The following is a 23,419-nucleotide window of genomic DNA, read 5'->3' as shown; positions in this document are numbered from 1 at the left end:
AGCTTTAGTGTTGCTCAGTAGCTAAAGAAAAATTAGTTCCTGTGCTGTATGTTTAAGAAAGCTCCTTTTCAGAGTTAAATCAAACACAAATCTAGTCAGGCTCAACTTGCAGCATGGTCTGCTCTTCAGTTACTCAGACTCCAGTCTTTTTGTTGTGTACTTTTCAATTTTTGCAAACTGTGTGACTTGCCACAAGCTCTAGTTCAATAATCACAGTTTATCTAATTGGGGAATTACATTAATAAATGAAGACAAATTAGTATAATTTCTTTTCAGTGGAAAGCTGTTTGTTCAAGGGCTCAGGGTTTGGTTAGAAAGGCACCACCAGATCATTTCTTTGTCCCTGATAATCTGGCTATAGAAAGAGATTGCACTATACAGCCATTTAATTTTTTGCTGTCCCATTCTGGGTATTCAAGACAAGGACTGTCACCAGGAGGACAAAGCTGGTGGAAGGGCTGGAACACAGGTCCTGTGAGGAGCAGCTGAGAGCTTTGGGGTTGTCCTGTTGGGAGAAAAGGAGGCTGAAGGGCAGGCTCCAGTGACAGGACTGTGGGAATGCTGCTGATCTGTGCCAGGCCAGGTTAAACTGGATATCAGAAAGCATTTCTTTGCCAGGAGGGTGGTCAGACATTGGAGCAGGCTTTTTAGAGGGTGCTTGCTCCCCCAAGCCTGGCGGTGTTTAAAAGGTTTCTGTGCAATGCCCTCAGCAACATTCTGCAACCTGGTCAGCCTTGGCTTGGCCAGGCAGTAACACAGAAGGATCCTTGCAGGTCCTTCCCAGCTGAAACAATTCCATCCTGTGGATGCCTTCTGCCAGACTTTTTCTTTAACACTCTTCACAAGCCTGGAAAGGTTTGGCAGTGAGCTTGACACCAGCTCTGTGAAGTCTCATGGTTTATAATCTGGTTACTCAGCACGTTTTTAAAAATTAACTCTGGAAATTCACCTGTTCCAAACATCAGCACCAAGAAGATTATACAAAGCAAAAGGATTGAATTCTTACTGAGAAAAAAAATTTTGTCCATCTGCTTCATCACTAGCTTTTATTTAAGATGGCAGCAAATTGAAAGGCAATTAGTGTGCCATGCCGTGTCAGAGGTCACATGGCATGAGGTGAAAGCACCTTGCTGCAAAATTCCTGGAATTTCTGCATTCCTCTTCAGCTGCTTCATGGGAAGTTTTCCAGAACTTCCTTCTGCAAGAAGGAGCCCTGATCCTGCAGCAGTGCTCTGCCCTCAATCAACACTTTTATCCTGGCATAAAAACTAATAATTCATGCAGTCTCCAGTATTAACAGTAGCCATTCCTAACAGCTCTACTGTAATCTAAAAAGTGCAACATGATAATGAGTAAAAGGTTATAAAATTATATGGGCACATTAAGACAGGTAAGTGTGGTGGAATGGATGATCTGATATGAGGAGCTGTTTGGCAACTCTTGCAAATACAATAAAAGCAGAGCTGCATGAAAGAACCTGAGTAACAGGACTGTGTCTTTACTACATGGCTGGAAAGGAAGGATTAAATTTGAATTTAAATTAACACAGCCTGCAGAATATCCTGAGTTAAATCACAAGAATTTTGGAATCCATAATTTTCACATAGCCAAGAAATGCTTTAAGATTGAATATCTGGTCTCCCTGGTCAGTTCAAATTTGAATACTATTTATCTTTTGTGAAACTGATCCTAGAAAAAGTACTTCTCAGCTAGGAAAAGAGCACATAATGAGAAATCCGTGATGGAATCATTGACTGAACCCCTCCTTGCAGCACAGTTTCATTCTGGGGTAATTGCTAGGTGAGGTTGGGCCTTTACATAAATATCATCTTTTTTTAAAGTGATGAAGAAAATGGGCCCACAGAAAGATTCTGTCTTGACTGACATGAGCAATATTCTTCTGAACTTGGAGTTCCAGCCAGTGCATTGCTTTTGATGGACATATCTAAGGGAAATGTTAAGCTTTTTTCTTCCTTTTTTCTTGAGATAAACTGAACAAACTTGCAGCTGACAGGATCTCTTATGAGATCCTAATGAGGCAAAGAGAATGAAACATTTCTTTTTATGCTGAAGTGCCAAAACTGTAATGACATTGTATCATGGTTTTCCAAAAAATACAAAGATAAAAAATCTTGCTTGTAACTCAATAGATATTTTGCATAATGTAGTGGACTGAATGCTGAATGTTCAGGAAACGAGTTAATCAGAACTCTTCTTTCTCATCTCTTTTTTCCTTATTCCACATGAGGTTTGGAAACTTCTATTGTGTTCCCTTTCTCTTGCAGGAAGAAAATCTCTGTACACAGTAAATCTCACAAGAGAGGAAAAAACTAATTATTAGGCAATATGGAACTATTTCTAATTGTGTTCTATCTAAGTAACAATTTTTTTTTTCCAGATAAAGTAAGCTATAGATATTTTTTCAAGTGTTTATCTAAACCAACCTATCTCAGAAACTCTGTGTTCTAAATGCTTCATGTATATCACTTCATTTTAAAATGAGCATGATCCTAAATTGAAGTTATTTGCTGTTCCAAACAGCACTGCTGTATCAATGAAACCCACATTAAAAAATAGCTAAATGTGAAAAAAAACTAAGTAGTCCAAATACAAAGTAGATTTTACTAAAGCACCAAAATTTCTAAAGCAATAAAATTAGGAATTTCACTGGTATTTTATCCAGTAGCCTGGTCCTGGGTTAGGGATTATTTTGCTACACAGTAAGAAACTATTAAACAAACCTAGGGGCCATGCAGCTGGGTGGGTTTTGGTTTTTTGTTCTTTTTTTAGATGTTGTCAAAAACATTTTTTAAAGTCTTGTAGCCTCTTTCTTCAGTATTTTATTATGTTAATTGTGTTTTTTTCATTGTGTTTGATTTGCTGCTTGTGCTTTCTTTGCCTTAGTTACTATTAGGGCTTACATCTAAAGTAATGATAATTATGAGCATATATTAAATAAAAAACTTGCATTGAATCAGGAATGAATACATCCTTAGTGTATCACTCAGAAAAGCTGGAACATATGCTGCTGAAATATGTTTCATTTAATTAAAAACCCTCAAGTTTTGTACATTTCTGCTTGAATTGTTTTACTGATGTAGATCACAAAAGTAGAGCTGGTCTTATGGGAATACTGTAGGAACAACAAAAACTACTTCTTTGCCTTAAAATACACCCTTTACTTGTCATGACTTTCTAGTATCTCATTGAAAGGTATTTATATTTTCATGCCTTTTATCTTATTTAGGAAAAGGGGATTTCAGTGGAACATCTTAGAGCTTTTACAAGGAAAGAGCATAACTGGCCAAATTAACACTGTCAGAGTCCTCACTGCAGAACAGCATCAGTCTGCAAACCTTGGTAGTGATCATTGGCTGGATACACACCCTAACCACACCAGGAAAGGCAGTTCACTATTACACATGAATTAGACTGAAATCACTGCACTTACTGCTGGAAACTGATTCTCCAGATTCATGTTTGAGGAATCTACACAGCACTTTAGGTATTACAACCTGGTGGTGCTGCTGTCTTTTTTATATGCTTGCCTACAGCACCTCATACCCGCTATAAATGTCTGTGACACTGAAAAACATCTCCTCTGTCAGGCCAGGAGTTGGGCTAAGGGTTCCTGGTAAGCAGAACTCTCAAGGAGCTGCTGATGAGCATTTTCCATATTCTTATCCTCCTTTATTTCTTCCTACTTTCCTACTGGCAGCTGTAATCAGTTAAAGGTATATAAATTGCTTTCAGAGGATTGAAATACATAATGCCTTGCATGGTCACGTTTGTCTTCAGTGTATTCTTTGCAAGTTGTGTTCCAGACCCTCAGACAGTCTCACCTTAATTTTTAGCAGCAGCTTCAAAGGGACATAACACATAGAGAACCCTCCTCCAGAATAGCCCTACACTGTGAGAGATTGTTTTAACTGAATTTCCTTGTAAACAGCTTCAGGTGTAAATTTAATTTCTCTGTAAACAGTTTAAGGTGTAAGCTTGCTTTTGCCTTTTCTTTTAATTTTGTAATTTTTATTTGGGATATGTTGTCCACAGTCTTTCTCACGCACTCCATGCATTTCTCTTGGAGGCTCTTGGCAGTGTATTAACCTGAGAAGAGCTCTGCTTTAGAGCTCAGCTTTTTCTCCATCAGAGCACAGGTCTTGTGTGTCAGTCATAGGAGAAATATGGAAGCAGTCATGAAAAATTGGAAAGCAAACAGAAATACACTCACTTGATTTACAGGCTGACACTTGTCATTTTCATGAGGAGGCAAAGAAAACAGTGAATTTCAAAAGGTGTAAGAGTTGAAGAGGGTACTTTTTAAAAATTTCTACTCCCTAAATTTTCATAGAAACTATAGTAAACGTGTTCTTGTTATTAAGCTAACTATTTCTACCAACTTCTAAATTTTATTTGAACATACAGCCTTTTTGGAGAGAAACTAACCAGTGTTTTACCAAGGTGATTTTGAGTCCTTATTCACTGAAATCTTTCTTAATTAGAAGAAGAAAAAATATAGTGACCATTTATTCTTCTCATTCTTTGCATGAGCATTTCAGAGCTACTTGAACTTAAGCTAAGTAACTCATTAGTAAAGTTCTATGAACTTCTAATTTTTTGGATACATGTTTTTTCTGTATTTTCTGAAAAACAGAACAAATCATTGGTGAGTGTATATATACTGTTGTAAAATCCTGCAGTTTCCTCTGATCCAAAATTGTGTTGCTTGGACTATTTTTACCATAATTTCCTTAGTTGAAGAGGACTTTCAAGCTTCCATTCTTGTATGACTAGGTAGGTAATAAAATTATTGAAGTGTGACTTTGAGCAGCTAATAACTTTAAATTTACTGTCTGCTCCCATAATTGAAGTTTTCAAAGGATCTCAAAAGGCAGCCTAGGAATCTTGCTTTTAGTGTCCATGTAAGGCCATACTTGAGATGATCTTGAGCCATGTGGTTTTAATAGGAAGATTTTTACTGTCAAAAAAGAAGCTCTTCCCCACTTTCAGTTTGGTTGGTTTAGTCCACTGGTTTGTGTTGCTTTTCTTGCTAGGCTTAGTGGTTTTAATTCACAGAAAGTAATGAAGAAAAAAAAATGCAAAACACATCCTTTACACTGCTAAACAACCACAGTAATATGTTTAGAAAATGTATTGAGCTGCCTAATCCAAAGCTCATGGAAACTGAATGCAGACTGATAGCACTGGGGTTTAATTAGGCTTGGCTGAGTGTTTTTTTAACCCTTGTGAGTTAAATAAGATGGCTTTTCCTGAGAAGCAGATAGTCAGGGAAGGGCTGGCAATACCAGAGCTGAGAGCCAAGGTTGCCTGGTGTCCACTCACATCTTTGAACCAATAATTGCTTTTGAAAGGTTAATTCTAAGCTCAGCATCCATTTTCAGAGGGACTGGTGGCACTGGCAGATAAGCAGTGTGGGATCTTGCTGTCTCCATCCCTTTTAATTACCAGCTTTATTTAGTTCCTGCCAGCTAACCTGGGGTGGGCAAACACGTTCTCCAGTTAACATCCCCAGCAATACAGGAGGAGTCTTTTTAGTGGACTGAAACCCAAAATTAGTTCTAGATTTTGTGGAGGTTTTTTTTTCAAGTCAGGTTTCAGTCACACTGAGCAGTAAGACACAAGACTGTGGTAAGAGTTCTGCTGACCTTCAGTGTTTAGAATAATGCTTGTAGGTAGTGCAGATGGCTACACATAGGGTTTTTATTTGCATTAGTCTGGACAGACTTTGTGACATGCTGCTGACTTTCTTTCCCCTCAAATGTGAGCTCAGAATGAAAATAAAATACCATGGATGAGATGCTGTGAACCATTATGATAACTCATGCTAATTGAAGTTAGATTTCAGGATTTATGAATTATCTCTGCTCATTAGATTAAGCTAAAGAACTTTGAGGTCACTTAGTCCATTTGTGCTGGTACAATATACTCACTTCCTTTCTTCCTAGGTTGTATTTAACTACACAGAGAAAAGTCTTGTGCTGCTTTGTTTCATGAACTGTTCCACAATCCAAAATGACTTCTCACAAAGTTTTTCCCTTCTCTTGTTCAATTGAAATAGTTTTCCCTTAATTACATCACTTTTGGTTGTTTCTTTTAATTTTTACTTGGAGAGTTGAATTTCCTGTAACTACTGTTCTTTTACTGAATTTCTTTAGTAAAAGAATTCTTTGAGATCAAAGAATTCTGATATACATTAGCACTTTAATTATAAGCTACAGAATGATAACTGAATGAATAGGGTGAAGGCTTTTTTAAACTAGCAGGGCTGACAATTAAAAAGGCTTTTGCTTGAGTTGAAGCATAGCCTATTCTTTTTTGTTGTTAAATATGGCTGTTATTGTAAATGAAGATTAATAATCACTAATAACTGCTGGGCTTTTTTAATGTAATATTCTTCCCAAATAAACCCCTCAGCTTAGATGATACTGGTGTCCCCCTTCACATCCCCTCTTTGGCAAATGTCAGTTGTTACTTAAGCAGAGTAAGCAGAAAATTAACTCTGTCTTCAGTCAAGTTTAACCTCTGTCTCAGGGACACAAGGGTTTTGTGCAGAGAATTGCTGGAGGACTGGAGGTAAAATAAATATTAACAAATCAGCATAATATAGTGGTCTAATCTAATATTGTGTCTGGAGTCTGCTGTTCTTGGAATGGAAAATTTAAACATTTGGGAATGGACAGGCACAGTGATGCCTCCAGACTCCCTTGGGACAGCCTTGAGAGGTCAGTATTGATAAAGAGAAATGGGGTTTAAATGGTGTTAGGAAACTTGGAGTTTGTTACTTGTTACTTACTCATTTTGCCTAATGACTGAATTCTAAAATCTGCCATTTTCTAAAATTTGTCTGTAAGTGAAAACTATTTTTTTTTCTTTAAACACAGTGTTAAATATGCATTCTGATCAATTCCTTATTCCAAAAACATCCCATATAATTATTATTGGATGAAGCTTGGATGAATATATTGCTCATTAGGGTTCAGAATTTTGCAGCATTATCCTATACCCAAAAGATCAGAGCAGTTCCTGGAAGGCTTTTTAGGTTTTCTGAAAATACAAGTGAAAAACTTACAAAATGTGGTTTTGATGTATGATGTAGACATAGTGCAATATCTTTTAGAAATTTCAGTCTGATATCAAAATTCTTTTGAAGATTATTTTTATTGAGTTAAAGGCTATTCAGAGTACATCAAATGCCTTTCCAAATGCTCAGATTCAGAGTACATACACATGGCCTTTCTGCTGGCTGGGGGAGGGGAATTCTCAGAGTCTAGAAAGTCTTCACATAAAGTATGAAATTAATAATATATGTAATTGCATCTGTCTTCAGTTTTAACATATGGAAGAGCTTTGAGGTGAGTTTCTCTCAGATCTGTGAATTGAAGTGCACTTACACACATCCATACCTGTATCACTTTGGATGCTCCCACTAATTTATTTGTTCACTCTGGGTCAGTGCCATATTCCACAGCATTTTTCAGTTTGGGAGGAATTGTGTGAAATATGGAATTTTACATAATATGGGGGAAGTTATGTTGAATGCAGTATGCTAAAGGGCATTTTAGGATTCTGATACATTTTTATTCTAGAGAATTTTTTTAATTCCATCCTTTTTTTCCCTGGCCCCATGATCAAACCATTTCTCTGCATTGTATTTGTCTCTTATCTTGCCATATTTGCCTTTCAAGTCTTTTTTCCTCCTGTAATCCATCTATAGTGTCAGATCAAAATGATGTTCCTCAGCTGTCCTTTTAATCTCAACTTCTCCTCTTCCAGACATTGCCCAGGCTCCTGTTGATGGTCTGCAGCAAATTCCAACTTGTATTTTTTTCTAAATACAGACTCCATCTCTTACACTCTCCAGGCTCCTCAACGACTTCCTTTTCATCCCATCTTTCACTAAAGTGATCAGATCTTCACCCTTGTTGTCTTTATACTTGGAATACAAAGCAGTAACATTTCCTGCATTACTGGAAGATTCTATTCTCTTAAAATGTTCTTCTCTGTGTAATATTTGCTGTTTCCATCAGACCATGCTGCCTTTGTCCCTTTAACACAGAACCCACCTAAAGATACAGTGGAATGAAATGGCCATCATAATTTAATGATTTTAGTAACAGGTGTATGATTATGGACCCAGATGTGCCAATAAATCTCAATTTTACCTTCAGATACTTTGAGCTTTACAGCTAGGGTTCCTTATGAATTTCAAGGGCCATTCTATGACCTGAGTTTCCTTTCTCTAAAAATATTAATAGAAATATTTATATAAATATTCTGTAATGGGAAAGATTATTTATTTTGTCTTCAATCAGTGTTTTCTCAGGGACAAGTTAGAATGATGAGGGAGTTTCTTTTTCAGGTGAAATGGCTGTCTCAGGAACGTGCCAGCTAATTAAAAAATACTTCAGCAAGTTCATCAAACTGACCTGGGATTTCCTAAGACTCAAAGGGTTTTTCAGACTTGGCATTTCCCCCAAGCCTGAGGGGGGGTTGCTCAGCCCAAACACATTCATCTTTAATTAATGCTTTCTTTTTAAAATAAAACAAGCAACCTTACCCCACCTTTATTTGTGAAGTTATACTGTTTAATTATAGATCTCCTTTTGAGGTTTCAATTTCAAATTGTTACTGTAAGTCAATTGATTACTTGTTTTAGTTACATTGAAGATTGAATGTTCTGATACATAAAATGGTGGGGAAAAAATCACAGAAATTCCACCTTTGAGTTCTGATACTTGTAAGAAGCTTAAATACATTTCTGGCTTGGTAAATCCTATGGAAGTAAATCCAAGAGCAGAATCTAACCCTAACTGATGTAATTAACTGAGAAGGAAATTGAGCCTCTTTGGAAAGTTGCAGCCAATATTGGTGTCTGGGGGTAGCCCCAGTGAGTTCTCCCCTGAGGTGGAATGTGATTTTGATGTTGATGGGTCTTTTCTGTGAGCTCTGTGCTGCAGCACGATGTATTTTCAGCCTCCCTGGGATCCTCAGCTCTGTGGGTCACTGGTGTGTCTCCCTCAGGGCCAGTCTGTCGTGTTTAATGAACTGTCACTGCTCCAGTCCTGACTGATTAGAGCCACCTAAGGGGAAGAATTCGTTGTACCTTTGCATCAAGAGATGGCAAGAGAGAAAAGAGCAGTGTTTTCTCTGTAAAACTATTAAATATCTCAGCTTTTCTGAATTTGAGAGGATAGGGAGACTTTAATATGTAATGTCAGTAATATTTCCATAATGCTTGTTGAGTATGCTGAATTGAGTGTCCAAGTTTGACAAGTTCCTCAAGGAACTATTTCTTCAACCCATTGTGGATCATTTTCTTTGGTTGTTTCAACTCCTAAATTCATCTTCTTCCTTTCATTGTCCCTGGTTCTCCCTAAATTCTGTCCAAGGCCTGGCTGCTGCCTAGCATATATTCTTCTTTCAGTATGGCCACTTGGAAGACATAATTGCAAATAAAATTTGGGCTAAGCACAGACTCCTCTAATAGCATTTCCTCATCCTCATCTCACAATCTGCACAGCCAGGTCTGACTCACTTTGAAGGTCATGCAATGCAAAATTTAGGATGGTGGCATATTGATGCATCTCAGTCCTGATATCATGATCATTAATGTTGAAAAAGTGTATAAATGAAATTGAGATAGATGAGGAAAAGTAGAAAAAAAAGTATGGTCACAATAATGGAAGAAAAATAATAATGAACATCAAGGAGAACGACTGTTCAGTGCTGAAGCAGATTATATGCATTATTTTAATTAAGAGTGCTTAATAGTACATATGGTTTCCCTTGAATAATAATTGCATGCTGATGAAGTATGATTAGAGACTTTTTTTTTTTTGCAGTTCAATTAAATCAAATCCATTTCTGTAAAAGGAGAGTGATTAAAAAGATGATATCAAGGTCTAAACTGAAGGCTGTGGCTGAAGCTTCCTGTTGCAGATTTCTTTATTATTACTCTCCTCTGATGACTGTTATCTAGTTTTTAACAATGTCACAAGTTTCAGACTGAGTCTTGTAGATTGAGCAGAAGTGGCTTTACAGATCAAATGGAAACTTGGGAAGTCCTTGGATGTCCTTGGTATGTGATCCTGGGGTTGTTTCCAGTCTGGGCAGACTCTTGGTTCACGAATGTGTCTTGAAGCATATGAGGAGATACTCTGATTATCTGGGCTCTAAGGCAGCATACTGTTTTCTGGGCTGATCTGTTTCTCTGGAGTGCTTGTGAGCCTGGGTGATTAAATGCAGCCTTGCTCTGCTGATTTTTTTCTCTGGAAGTCATTACTGTCTGCCTTGGAAGGCTCCGAGACCAGCGGGGCCCAGCCAACTGTCTGGCAACTGTTAACAAAATTATCAATTATCTGGTGGAGTCCCATCATCTTGGGCTTTGATTATGCTGTGAGTAAGGAGGGCTGGTTGTGCTAACATCCTGACTGGTGCCCTAAACACACACATAAGGCAGGGAAAGGGAATGATGCTCATTATCTGGGAGCAAACACAGGGAAGGCTGTCCAGCAGCATGGGAGATTGTGGTGTCCAGGCTCTTAATCACAGCCTGGTTTGTGTTTTCATACCAGTCCACAGGAATCTGCACTGATGCCTCTTGTCTGTTATTCTGAGGACTTTTACTTTCTTTACTTGAAACTTCCCTTTATACAAGGAAAAAATGCATTTTTTTGTGCTTAAGTGTGTGCACTGATAGCTAACTCCATTTTTTACACATGCAAATAAAGAAAAGCAAGCTATGTAGCTTTGGTTTTAGGTAATTAACTTCTGTCCAAGATGCAACTTCTGTACATGATCATTGTCGTTAGATCTTTCACTCTGATCTGTGGAGATAAATCTTGGCTCATACTCCATTATCTATTTCTCTTTGTACCAGAACAATAGGTCAGTCTGTTTCCCCAGGACTGCACGTAGCCAGCTTCAGGCAGCTAACATTGCTTCTTTAAAAAGGACCCAGCACTGCTTCCCTCTCCTCTCCCACACCTGAAGAGGGACAGAGAATGAAAGAATCTAAGAAGTCATTTCCAGTGCAGTGATGGTACCTGGGGTTTTGGGAATGCTATGTGCAAATCATTCTGCTTTAAAGCAAAGTTTTCAGTGTTTGTCCCCCTCAGAGACCACCAGAGCAACCTGGCTTTAATGTTGGAGCTAAAAAAGAATTAACAGTAGAGCAAATTTTTAAAATTCTCTATAAGAAATCCAGCATGAGGGTTTGTGAAGATTTAAAGATTTGTATTGACATGGTGTGGCCTCTTCAGCCAGAGCTGAAGAAGTACAGAGTACCATTCTGCTACATCCTTTTGCATGCTCATAACCATGCACACTGGGGAAAAGCCTGACTAACTCTTTTCCCTAAGATTTTAATCTAATGGCCCTTTAGAAGTTAATTCAGCACTGTCTTTGCATGCAGATACCAGGAGAATTTGACATGCATAAATATGAAATAGATGATTAGAAAATCATCTCTTGCTGCTTACATTTACGGGCTCCAGAGTTGACTTCATGGCTTGCTGTGTAAGCAGTAACCCTGTGCAGACAGGAGGGGCTCTGCCTCAGTTCCAAACAAACTGGGCTGAGCACAGGTTCATGTGCACAGTGCCAAGCCTAACTCAGTAAAGCCATTATCTTGGAAGGGAGTTCATCCTCCCTCTTCTCTGCCCCTGTAGTATCAAGAGCCTGAGAACTGCCAAAAATGGGCCAGGCTCTGACTGTGGGAGGAGCAGCATGATGTGGATAGAAGGTAGGAGTGGAAAGAAAAACTCTGGATAATATCAAGGAGTTATAACCCAGGGCATGAGGAATCATTCCTCACTATAAATTAATGCAATTTAAAATAATTTTTAATAGAGTTGTATAAAATCCTAAGTTGGAAGGGATCTACAAGGATCATCAAAGTCCAACTCCTGAGACAGCCCCATCAATCACTCCATGATATTAGAAAATTCACATAAAGGCATTTAGATACACAAAAAATATATATCTCCATATACTTATACATAAATCTGAAAAGCAGTAATTTCTACAAGTACACAAAAAGAAAAGCAGAGATAAGTAGTTTCTTTTTTGTGCAAGAAACTGAAAGTAGTGGGATCAGTGATCATTCCCAGTCAAGAATGAAATCCATATAAAATGTTCTTTAACTGTTCTGAGTGCTGCATATTACTAAATTGGCCAACAAATTAGATTTTAAGCAAATTCTTCACTTTTAACCTTAATTTATCAGTGCCTCATCATGAATCATGTAGAAAACATAGTGCATGATCATGTAAATAGAGATCTGTATTCCAGAGCCAGCCCAAGCTACCACAGTCCTGGATTATCTTAATATGTAATACAAACAGTCAAGTGCTGCTTGCTGTGCACAGGATACCTGAAGAGAGGGAAAGTCCATGTTTTATTTGCAATCACTTTTATTTCCTAATCAATATTTTCTCTGCTAAGAGTAAATAAAACAACATTAAATTATTTCGGGGCGGGGGATGTTGAAATGAAGTATTTAATATTTGCAAGAACTCAGACTTCCCTTGTTCAGAAATAGGTATTTCTGATGGATTGCTGTGCTCTGGTTCACCTACTGTAGCACAGACTCCCCACAGTCCTTTCTCAGAGAGCCCTCTACTGTCCTGAAACACAGCATGTGCCATTCTGTGTCTGATGCCCCAGAATACCATTTGATCTGAGGTGTGAATACATGCCCTGGTGCCAAGGTAGATTTCAATAAGGGGAAAAAAAAAACAAACCAAAGAAACAAACAGCAAACACATGGTATTACTGAATATTTAAGAAATTTGAATTTTTGAAGTTTGACAACTTTAATGCAAAATGAATGTGTTTATGGCCAGATTTCTGTTTCTCTGCCTAACCATGGGAATGTGGTTTTCAGAAAGACAGAAGCTTAAAGAACTGGTTGTTTTCTCATGTTCCTGCTTCTCATTTTTCTTGTGTGAATCATTTAACTTTTTTGAAAGGTGATGAACATAAAAAAACCCTGCTGTGTAGACTGATTCTGCAGGAAATTTTTCCACAGTAATTTGAGATCCCACTATTAAAAATGCTCATTAATTTATCATGAGTCTCACGACTGCTGCCATTCATCTGGTGACACTAGGTGCTGAAATTGTTATTGCCAGGGAATCACAGATTTCATTTAAATAGACTCAATTTCTCATGTTTAATTAAAGAAGTCTGATAACATTAGAAAGTTGAGTTAGGATGGGGGAACCAGAAGCAGCACATTCATGAAATTTGCCTGTATTAATAAAAATATTTCTTCAATATTGCAGGGGGGAGAAGGTGGGGAAGGCTGATTAGTTTAACTTTTGAGATGACTAAAACTGTGGTTCTGAGAGGGGATCTTAATATATGCAGGTATTCATTCCTTATTTACATGTGTTGTTTATAATTGGTTTAATGTCAGAAGATCTCAGCAGGTCACTCTGCTCATCAGTATGTGTGGGAAGAGAGACCCTTGATGCAAAAGATGAACACCTGAGATTAAACACTTCAACTTTCCATTCACCTTTAGGAAGGAAAAAGAGGAAAAATGTTATTTTCAACACAGTGTCATTGATCCCTCTAAACAGCACAGAATTTTGCCATGTTCCTTGCCCATCCATGAATCCCAGGGGTAGTGTATGAAGGGAGAGGTGCCAGGTGTGAGGGCAAACGTGACTTGAAAAAAGCAGTGCTGATATCAAAGGAAGTTGAGGCTCAGAGCTGCTCAGTCCCAAGGATTGTTTGGGTCTGTAGCAGGCAGTCTGTAGCTGAGGGTCTGCACAGCTCTGCCACACTACCCTGTCACACTCCCTGTCCTCTCACATGGTTTGTCATGGTTTGGGTGGATAAGCTGCCACACGTGTGCTGGTTTCCTCTGGAAGTGCACAGATGTCAGGAAAGTGTTGTTAATATGCATAGAATAAAATTTAAAAAGTATGTTGCAAAGGCATGGGGCTTGAAATGCAGAGGAGTTGGTGCTGCACACCTCAGGTTTCAAGTAGCTGAACCTAATTCTTTCCAGCAGGTAAAACTGGAGTGCAACACTGCTGAAAACATTGTTTACAGAAGGATGAACATGGCAGTTTACCTGATTTTTTAAGTTATGTTGTTTGTAACTTGGCATATGAAGAGATCTGTGATGTCTGTTTAGATTTTAACACTCCTAATGTAACTAAAAATGTCCTAAAGGCTCAGCACTTCCACCCACTGAGGTTTGCATTGCACAGGCTGGATATGGCACAGTTTCAAATTCCACTAAACAAAAAACTCCCCAAAAAATTGGTGTGTAAACTTCTGTGTCAAAGAAATTCCTGCACGCTGCATGCTGCTGTTTATTCTAGCAGATTGATCTCTCTCACACATAATATTTTCATATCTTCATATCCACTAAATAGGCTTTAATTTTATTCATTTTGCAAGTTGCTGCTGCTGTGGCAGAATGGAGGATGGGTGGCTGTGCCTGCCTTGTCAGGAGAACCAGACAGCACTTGAGGCTTGTCCCTGCAAGGCAGGCTCAGGAGCAGCATGCCCCCAAAGCAAAACTGAATCTGTGTAACAGACACTCTGTTACATTTATCCAGCCTGGGCTTAAAGTATTCATATTTTTAAAAAAAAAAAAAAAATTTGTGTGCCAGCAGACATCCTTTATGTTGCTAGTAGGCAGCTTGGATGTCTGAGGAAGAAAGTTGTGTTGAGCACTGGGTTGAACTCCCTGAGAAAACAGCTGTGACATACAAAAAAACCCCAACCTGTGATGAATCCCCCCAAACTCCACTTTATTTCATTTCCTTATTTGCATTGTAAAGCAGCTAAACTGGTAGTGTATATTGATAATTTATATAGAGGAACATATTGTGTGCATTTAATCCAGGTATTTTTTTATGTCTCAGTATTTTAGAAAGTGTTGTGGATCCATCTGATGTTCCTGAAAATTGGATTTTAAAGTCAAATGAGGTTCATAGATAGGTAGAATTGCAAGAATACATAGTTCCTGAAGGAATAGTTTGTAAAATTCTGGAAGAGAAAAGAACCTACAACATCATTTGGAAATGTCACGTGGTACTGACTCATCTTTAACACCAGCATTTTTTTAAGTTTGTGATTTTTCCTTTTATCTTTTGGGATCTGCAGACTGTCAGAGAAGTAAAAGCAAGGGCAGCAGTTATTTCCTTCCTACAAAGATGTTTATGCCTTTAGGTAAAAGACCTTGAAATAATGTTCCTTTGGTATAATCCTATTTTAAATATTCAAATTTGTTTTGCAGTATGCTTAGGATCTCAGAATGGCTTGAGTTGGAAAGGACCTTAAAACTTTTCTTTGAGCTTTGCCATGGGCAGGGACGCCTTCCACTGTCCCAGGTTCTGCTCCAAGCCCTGTCCAACCTGGCCTTGGGCACTTCCAGGGATGGGGCAGCCACAGCTTCTCTGGGCAACCTCTGCCAGGACCTCCCCACCCTCACAGAGAACAAATAATTACAACTCCTCTACAATTGTTACATTTTATATTAATACTTATTTTTAAAGTAATTGGAAGTTCATCAAATAAATTTTATTTTACTGAAAAACACCTTTCCCACAGCTGAGTGCATTGTTAGTCATTATTTTTTCTTTTTAAAATGGAAAGAAAATCATTATGGGATGAATTAGCATTTGAACTCTTAAGATCTCTTCTTAGACTTAATAATTGTATAACTGTTACATCAGTTATTGTGTATTGTATGTGGATTATGTATAAATGCTGTTTGAGGAGTTGTCACTGGTGTTTTAACCACTTCAGTGTGGGAATGGAATCAGTCATCCTGCTTTAGCTTTGCACTCCATGAGAAAATTGTTGTCTTTACTCTTAGCTAAATTATTCTTGCATTAAATAATTCAGTAGTCACTCTGATGCATTTTTCACCTGGGAAGAGGGGGCCAAAGCTTGTCTTTATTTTCCATGTATATTCACTGCTGTGCTCGGGGGAATGGTACATCCAAAAATAAGACTATAAATAAGAAATCAGTAGCCTTTTCTGTCTTGCTGCTTTATGTGGGTGTGATATATGCTCCTGCAGCATTATTACTTACTCTGCTCAAATCAATGCTCTGAGCTTTCCTTTACATGATTGATTTCTTCCAGATTAGCCCACGAAGTACGTGATTTAATAAACACCAGTGCTACCTGTTTGCTAACACACAGATGTCTGCAGTGGTAGACAGAGACTGTAAAATTTCTAAAAGTGCTTCAGTTAGTCATAAGATTTGGATGGTATCACTTTATTTAAGTGGGAAAAAGAAAACAGATTTGGTCTGCTAGTTGAAAGCAAACTAAAATTCCTTGGAAGAAACAGAAATAAGGCAAGAATTCATTAAAATGAAGGCAGATTCTGCAGGAGATAATGATGTGAAGGAAAGTTGCTTTCTAGGGTATTGTCCTCTTTAAATGCCACTTTCCTGCTTCACAAAAGAAGCATTTTTCTCTTGCTTTTGTGTTCTTAAAAATTGTGGTAGCAGATTGTAAAGTATCAGCAACAGCACTATAACTGCTGATGTCACTTCCTAAAACACCCATGGATATGTATTTGTTTTACCATTTAGTGGAAGTTTTAGCAGAAATGGGCTCTGAGGGAGGAGTTTAAATGTTCTGTAGTGCTGTCCTGGGGTTCAGTGGGTGAGGGGTCCATGTACAATACCTGCTTTTTATTAGGGTGTTATTTCAGTGTCACAGTTGCTTATCTGTAGCAACTCACAGGGTGCTCATGTTCTGGGCAGTGCATCTTGCAAGAGTTCCATAAAGGACATGGAAGGATTCTGTGTGCCATTTGGATTTTTAGAACCAGACTTTTTATAGTTGCTTCTGGCAGGATTATATGGACCTGGTTTAGGTACAGTCTTGGATAGGTTTTAGTTTGCCCTAACAGTTTCATTTTTTGTTTTTCCATAATACCTCTCTGATATCTCTGAGACCAGTGGTTTTTAGTGCTTTCCAGACAATCTTTGTGTATAATTACTAGCAGATAATGTAATGGTCTGAGGAATTGGGAAGTTTCTTCATAAGAAGTTACTGTGTAATACTTTAACACAGCTGTCCAGACATAGTATTGTTTTTATTTTTAAATTCACTCTTAATTCTTTGTTTTTCCTCATAATGGCCTGACATAACATTATTCCTCCCTATATTTTCTCTCTATATATAAGGCAGAGTTTTTTTCATTCGTGCCTTCTGTGATATTGTTTTCTGTGGAGGTAAATCTCCATAGCTTCACAGCACCTCTGTGCTCAGATGTGGGCTGCAGTCTGATACACACCATACCCCTTCAGTCTCTGTACCCAAACCAGTCTGTGGCCAGGTCATTTCTTCTGTGCTTTCTGAGAAATGCTGTGAGGTTCTATTAATCTTTCTCCAGGAAACTTGTATTTCTTATATTACCCTGCTCTCATCCACTTTCCTGGGAGATGGTTTTCCTTTTCAATTCCTGTACTATTGTTTTTAATATTACTGAGGCTTGTTGTCTTTTCTCGCTACTTTCTATTGCAAAATTAAAATGCTACTTTTGGCACAGAAACTATCATATTGCTTTTGAAGGATAGATATTATTCTTGCTCCCCCAACACCTTGGGAAGAATTGTACAATATGATTCTATTCAGTCCACATTTTTGTCAACATGGTCACCATCACCTGCAGCCATCATTCCATTTTAGAGCACAGCCTCACAGGTATTTTTTCCCTTTTTGCAATATCAATAGATGAAGAAGATGAATGAACGTTTCTTGCATGTTTTTGTCAGTGTGTTTTTATAGCTCCCACGAACAGTGATGGACTTGGCAGCCTGGAGACTGAAATCCTCTGTTTAATCACAGCTAGGTGTAGTTCAGCAGAAAGATGTATTTCTATACACAGCCCCTGTAGCATGTCTAAGCCTCGAGCTGGGGAAGTGACCTTCTGTAAGCAGAAAAAAGCTCTCAGGCCTCTCAGCCCCTGCCTTATCTGTGAACTGTTGAAAAAGAAGCATTCATGCCATTGAGTCTTTGTGACAGGTGCTGACATCTAGTCTGGAGTGGACTGAGAGCTCTCTTTGGGGAATTTCTTTCCCTGAGTTCCTGAGAGAAAGCAGTGTTCTACCCAGCCTGGGAGTTGTACATCTGCGTGCATCGAGTTGTCACATAACACTTCCAAAGGCAGTGGCTTTTCAGGCCAGCTTGCATTTAGCCCTAGGCTTGATCTTCTGATCATTAATGTCTGTGATTCTTTATTTTAGTTGTGAAAACTCTCAAAATCCAATAGCTGAGACCAGAGAACTAAGTAAAACTGTAAACTTCATTCCCATGTTTAGAGTATTGAGATATTTCATTTGATTACAAAGCAAAAAGGTCCTTGAGAGAATCCTGCAGCATTCTAGGCCCAGAGAAGACACGCTGCATAGAATTGTTGTGTGTGGTCATAAATTGTATTCTCTGAACATTTTGTAATGTTGTCTAGAAAGGCAATGGTCCTGGTCGTGTTTCTTTTCATTAATATGTGCTTATTTCCCTGAAAATCCAATGTAATGAAAAAACTATTCCAGAGGAAGTGCTGGCTATTAAATCTGCTGGAAATAATTTGACTGGGTTTTGGGTCTTTTTGTATTTTTCAGCTGACAGGACAAGTGACTTTGCAAATTGCCACTGATCCAGTTTTGCCGTTTAATGCCCTCGACATCGCGTTAGAAGTTCAGAACAGTCTGAAAGGTAATTTTCATTAGAGGAATATTGTTCTCCACTGTTACAGGGGGGAAAAAAGCATCATCTAATCCCTGATACATATTTTCAACACTTGAATAATAGCCAGTGATTTTACTAGTTAAATAGGGCCATTATATAATCCTGAATAAAACACAGTTTTGGTGCTAAAGAAAGCCACAAAGTTTTTAGATTTCTTCTGATGTTACTGTGTCAATTAAGCAGTACAGGTTACCTGTAGCGTCCTAAGACCTTTGAAAAATATTTCTGTTTATAGGCTTGAGGTTTATGAAACTCTCAAGTTGATCTGTTAAATAGAGAAGTCATTTCTGTAAAATTACACCCAAACTTCACATATCCTTCAGCAGATTGTGAGATCACATCTCAAATGTAAAGATTTTTTGCAATCTTCAGGTGCTACCCCTGCATTTCATTCACTCCCTCCACTGTAAAGCACCACTTTTCTCTAACACATACTCACAGAAGGACGATACCTTTTCTTTAATCTTTGCCATCCATCACTGTGAAGATGTAGGAGTCAGGAGGCAAGTATTGGTCTGGAACCAGTGAGCATCTAAAAAGACAAGTAATTTTAGCTCTGTTGTGCCACATAAACATTGGTTTAGTTCAGCCTAAACACAGCAGGGGATGATCATCAAATGAAGTGTGGCTCAGCTGGTATTCCTTCAACTGAACATGAGCTATCTTCTATTGTTCTTCCTTTTTCTTCATTTTGAGTAACAGGAAACGTTGATTTAAACTGACTTTTTTTTCCTCTAGCTTCAGTTAGATCATTTATCTCTACCACTTCAGGGGAGAGAAAATTATTTCCTAGGCTGTAGGGCCAGCAGGATAAATTTTCTCCCAGCTGTTCACTTTGGAGTTTTGTTTAATGATTTTTCTCATGGCTTTCATGTCTTGTCTGTCTGTGACTTGTATAAAAGAATAGTTTATGTTCATTTTGGAAAACATTAAGACAATGGTACTTCTTCAGTTTCTTAAATGAGAAGTTGTACTTTTTTTTTGTGGCTCATGGGTTTATTCATTCTTCAAAAGATTTTATGTTGAACAAACTTTCCAGTTCAAAGTTGGAATGTCTTAGTGAGCTGTTTCCTTCTCCAACTCAATGCAAACTGTAAATGTAGAAAAGGTGAAGGTAAATGTGCATGACATGTAAAATATTTGTTCATTAGGCTTAATTTTGTGCCTCTGGGATCTGGTTCAGCCAATTCCTTGAACACAGATTTTATTACCCGTTTGACTTTCTCACATGCTTGAAGTTAAATTTTGTGTAAATATTTGAGTCACTGTTTTTGCAATCTCCTGGATGTACTCACAAAAGGTTGTGTATACCTAGATACTTGTTAATACTGCCTTTATTTACATGTCTAAAGGATTTAACTCTGTAATGTGGTGGGTGTCTGTGCAATTAGCTCTGCTAAATTCCATGGGATATTACTCAGCATTTCTTACATCCAGGATAGTGTGGATGGCAAGTTTTGTCATCCCCAACATGTTCATAAGGCTGATGGCCTGTTCTTCAGAAAGATGGGGCAGGGGCTGTTAGGTGACATGTGTTCTCTCCCCTTGCACACACCAGAACTCTTGGGAACAAACCACTGCCTTTGGCTTTATCTGTAAGAAAGGGCTGGGGCTGGAGAGATTTATTTTTCTGCCTCTGCTGATGGTCTGATGTTTAACAGGAAACCTTGTGGTCATAAAGGATGGGAGGTGAGGGTTCCAACACTGAAATCCAGGTCCCCAGGGCTGGTCAGGCTGTTGCCTGCCTATTCACAGATGGGATATTTTAAACAAATTAATAAATAAGTGACTGCTTAGAATATTCTCATTAGTTACACCTTGCAGCTGCGTGGGATTTGTGCCTTCCATACATTTAAAGTCAAGACCCATTTTAACTTGAATCAAAAACATTAATATCTTGCTAGGCCTTGTATCCTATGAAAATCCAATTAATCTTTTCAGGTAGGGTGCAGACAAGATGTCAGATCTGCTGTGTGAGTGATACAAACAGTGCTTTTAAGCATTCCTTAGAAGTGCTTTGTATGTATATGCAAGTAAAAATGTACAATCATTTGCATAGAAGCAAGAAGTTTTGTTTGTATACAAGCATTTTTATCCAGAACATATTTGTGTTTACTGCTGCAAGCTCTTAGCACTCTACTCCTTGTAGCCTGTCTTTAAAATCTGGTCTATGTTACAGCAAGTTTCAGGGGGTGATGATGGAGATTTTCCAGCACCTCATTAGGATTAAAAGCATTCCTGTACTTTTGCACCTGACTGTCCCAGCAATAACAAGTTCAGGCACCCAGTTTACAAAATTAAAGTCAGCCAGGTTGGTGTTGTGCCTCACTTGGGTGCTGTTGAAGCTGATGTCATTTATTATTGCCACTCACTTGGACTCGTGTAAACCTTTCAGAACTGGTGTCTGTGCCCCTGAAGTGTGCCTGTGCAGCACCAGGCAGGAGAGGTGAGATCCCCACTTGTGGCTGTCAGCACAGGCTGCTGGAGCAAATTGTAGCCATCTCTGATAGCCACTGGCTGAGAGGGAGAGCCTTACAAAGACAAATTGAGGGTGGATGAGATTTTCTGGTTTTCCAGAAGTGTGAGAGCTGTGATTTAAAGCTCTTTGGCTGACTCAGTGTCAGCTGTGTGTGGCTTCTTATCAGTTAGGCCCTTTCTTCTCCCAGGATGGATGTTTTACAGATGTTACTGCAGCTGAAGTACTTGGGGTGATGATAGTAGGCAGCAGTAGCAGAAGTTTAAAATAATCTGGTTTACAATAAGTCATTCCCAGGGAAGTCTGCGTGGCTTTCCACAGCCCTGTCTCTACCCATACATTTCAAAACATCAGGCTAAACTCTCTGTCCTTAGAAAAATCAATAGAGAAACTTATCTCTCTCATTTACTTGGTGGCTGCATGCTCATTGCCTGAAGCTATCTACTGCTCTTCAGCTTGGCATCATTTTACTTGCTTGACTGTATTTCCCTGATCATTTTGGGTGCTTTTCAGAATTACTCTCTCCTCCTGTCTGTAATGTTCAGAAAATTTCACTCTTTACTGTTCCTACCCTTTATTATTGACTGCAGCAGAGGTGAAAAATGCAACAAATCTGTATATAAGAGAGAAATATCTCTCTTGTCATGAGATACTGGCATCTTGTCTTCAGTATCCATTCAAGGTTATTGTGAATTAGTACCTTTTTCAGCTTTTAAAAGACAGTCATGGAAAAAGGCATTTTCCATGGACAAACATTTAGTTCTGAAGGGCAAGGATGAGCATCTACTCTGTGTTAGGTGGCCTAAGTTTCAGCAGCTCTGTACAAAGTCATTGGTAACTTCATAGAATCATAGAACAGTTTGGGTTGGAAGGGACCTTTTAAAGGTCACCCAGTTCAGTGCAGTGGGCAGGGAGATCTTTCACTAGATCAAGATGTTCAGAGCCTCATCCAACCTGGAACTGAGTATTTCCAGGATGGGGCCTCCACCACCTCCCTGGGCAACCCAGTGTTCCACCATCCTCATTGTAAAAAAATCTCTTCCTTACACCTAGTCTAAATCTAATATTGGTTTAAAACCCTTGTCCTATTTCAGAAGTTTGTCCCAAAGTTTCTTATAAATCCCCTTTTCAGTACTAAAAGAGCACAATGAAGTCTCCCTGGAGCCTGCCCTTCTCCAGGCTCCTGGATTGACATGCACACAGTAAAATGTCACAACATTCCTCTTTAACATAACTTCTATGAAAAAGGCTTGGAGCAACACCAGATGAGTTTACTTGGGCTAAAGCAGTCATGATAGCAAAATTGAAGCTGATGGCAACATATCCTTTGCACTGTGGATGGCTGTGGATTTGTGGTTCTGCCCCTTTAGGGGGCTTCCTACAAAGCTCTCCCATTCAGAATTTCTACTGACAGGTCTGCTTATCCTATTTTACATAGCATGAAAAATTTTCCTAGTGAAATACAGCAGTACATGATAGCTTGCTTCAGAGTTTGCAAGCTAATCAAAACCTGAAGCAGCTTCCCTTCTCTCTTACAGGCAAACACATGTTCACATACATGGTAAACAAGCATCGTGCCTTAAAATGCTGATTTGTCTGTGCCCCCTTTCCTATAAGTACTCATAGGCAAGTACTTTAATAACAGAGGGCACAAACAGAATTTAAAACTGTTCAGCCTCTAGCTGTGCTTTTCATAAGAGCAATCAGTTACAGAGGGAAAGGCTATTGTGTTCAGTGTCTGTAAAAATATCTGTTTGGTGTCACTAGTTTCTGAATAGGACCCAGTTGCATTTAGCAAATGCAATGAAATTCAGCAGTGTAATTCCCTGATCAAGAGTGCACATGCTCTTGAGTCACTTTACTGTGTTTGCAATTTTATTTTGGTAGCAACTAAACAACTAGCTTGGATGATTCATCATGATTCACATTGGAGACCAAGAATGCAAAATAAAATAATGTGGCATTGTTTTCTCTTAAACGAGGTAACACTTGTGCTTGATTTTCTCTGTAAAAGCATCACAAGGTGCTTAAGATACTAGTAGTTAATGCAGGGTTTTCTTGAAGAATCATTTGCCCTTCCATTCCCATCTTCTCAGCCTGAGAAAAGCAGAAATCAGTTTCCCTTGGTGGTGCAGTTCAGTGTTTGGTGATGCCTGTTCTGTCCTTAGCTGGCTGAGGTAGCAC

At 38.6% G+C, this 23,419-nt stretch overlaps 1 protein-coding gene across 4 annotated transcripts in view; it reads left to right on the top strand.

The window, feature by feature from the left end:
* NAALADL2 (N-acetylated alpha-linked acidic dipeptidase like 2) overlaps positions 1-23,419 on the top strand; it is a 381,205-nt gene that overhangs the window by 334,274 nt on the left and 23,512 nt on the right. For all 4 annotated transcript variants that reach the window (XM_059855754.1, XM_059855752.1, XM_059855751.1 and 1 more), the window contains one exon: positions 18,633-18,726. In XM_059855754.1, coding sequence (XP_059711737.1) covers positions 18,633-18,726 — 94 coding nt within the window. The remainder of the gene's footprint in view (positions 1-18,632; positions 18,727-23,419) is intronic.

The sequence above is a fragment of the Haemorhous mexicanus genome, chromosome 10, assembly GCF_027477595.1.
Source record: "Haemorhous mexicanus isolate bHaeMex1 chromosome 10, bHaeMex1.pri, whole genome shotgun sequence".
Lineage (NCBI taxonomy): Eukaryota > Metazoa > Chordata > Aves > Passeriformes > Fringillidae > Haemorhous > Haemorhous mexicanus.
Note: the sequence above shows the minus strand (reverse complement) of the source record. Positions and strands in the feature narration are given on the sequence as shown.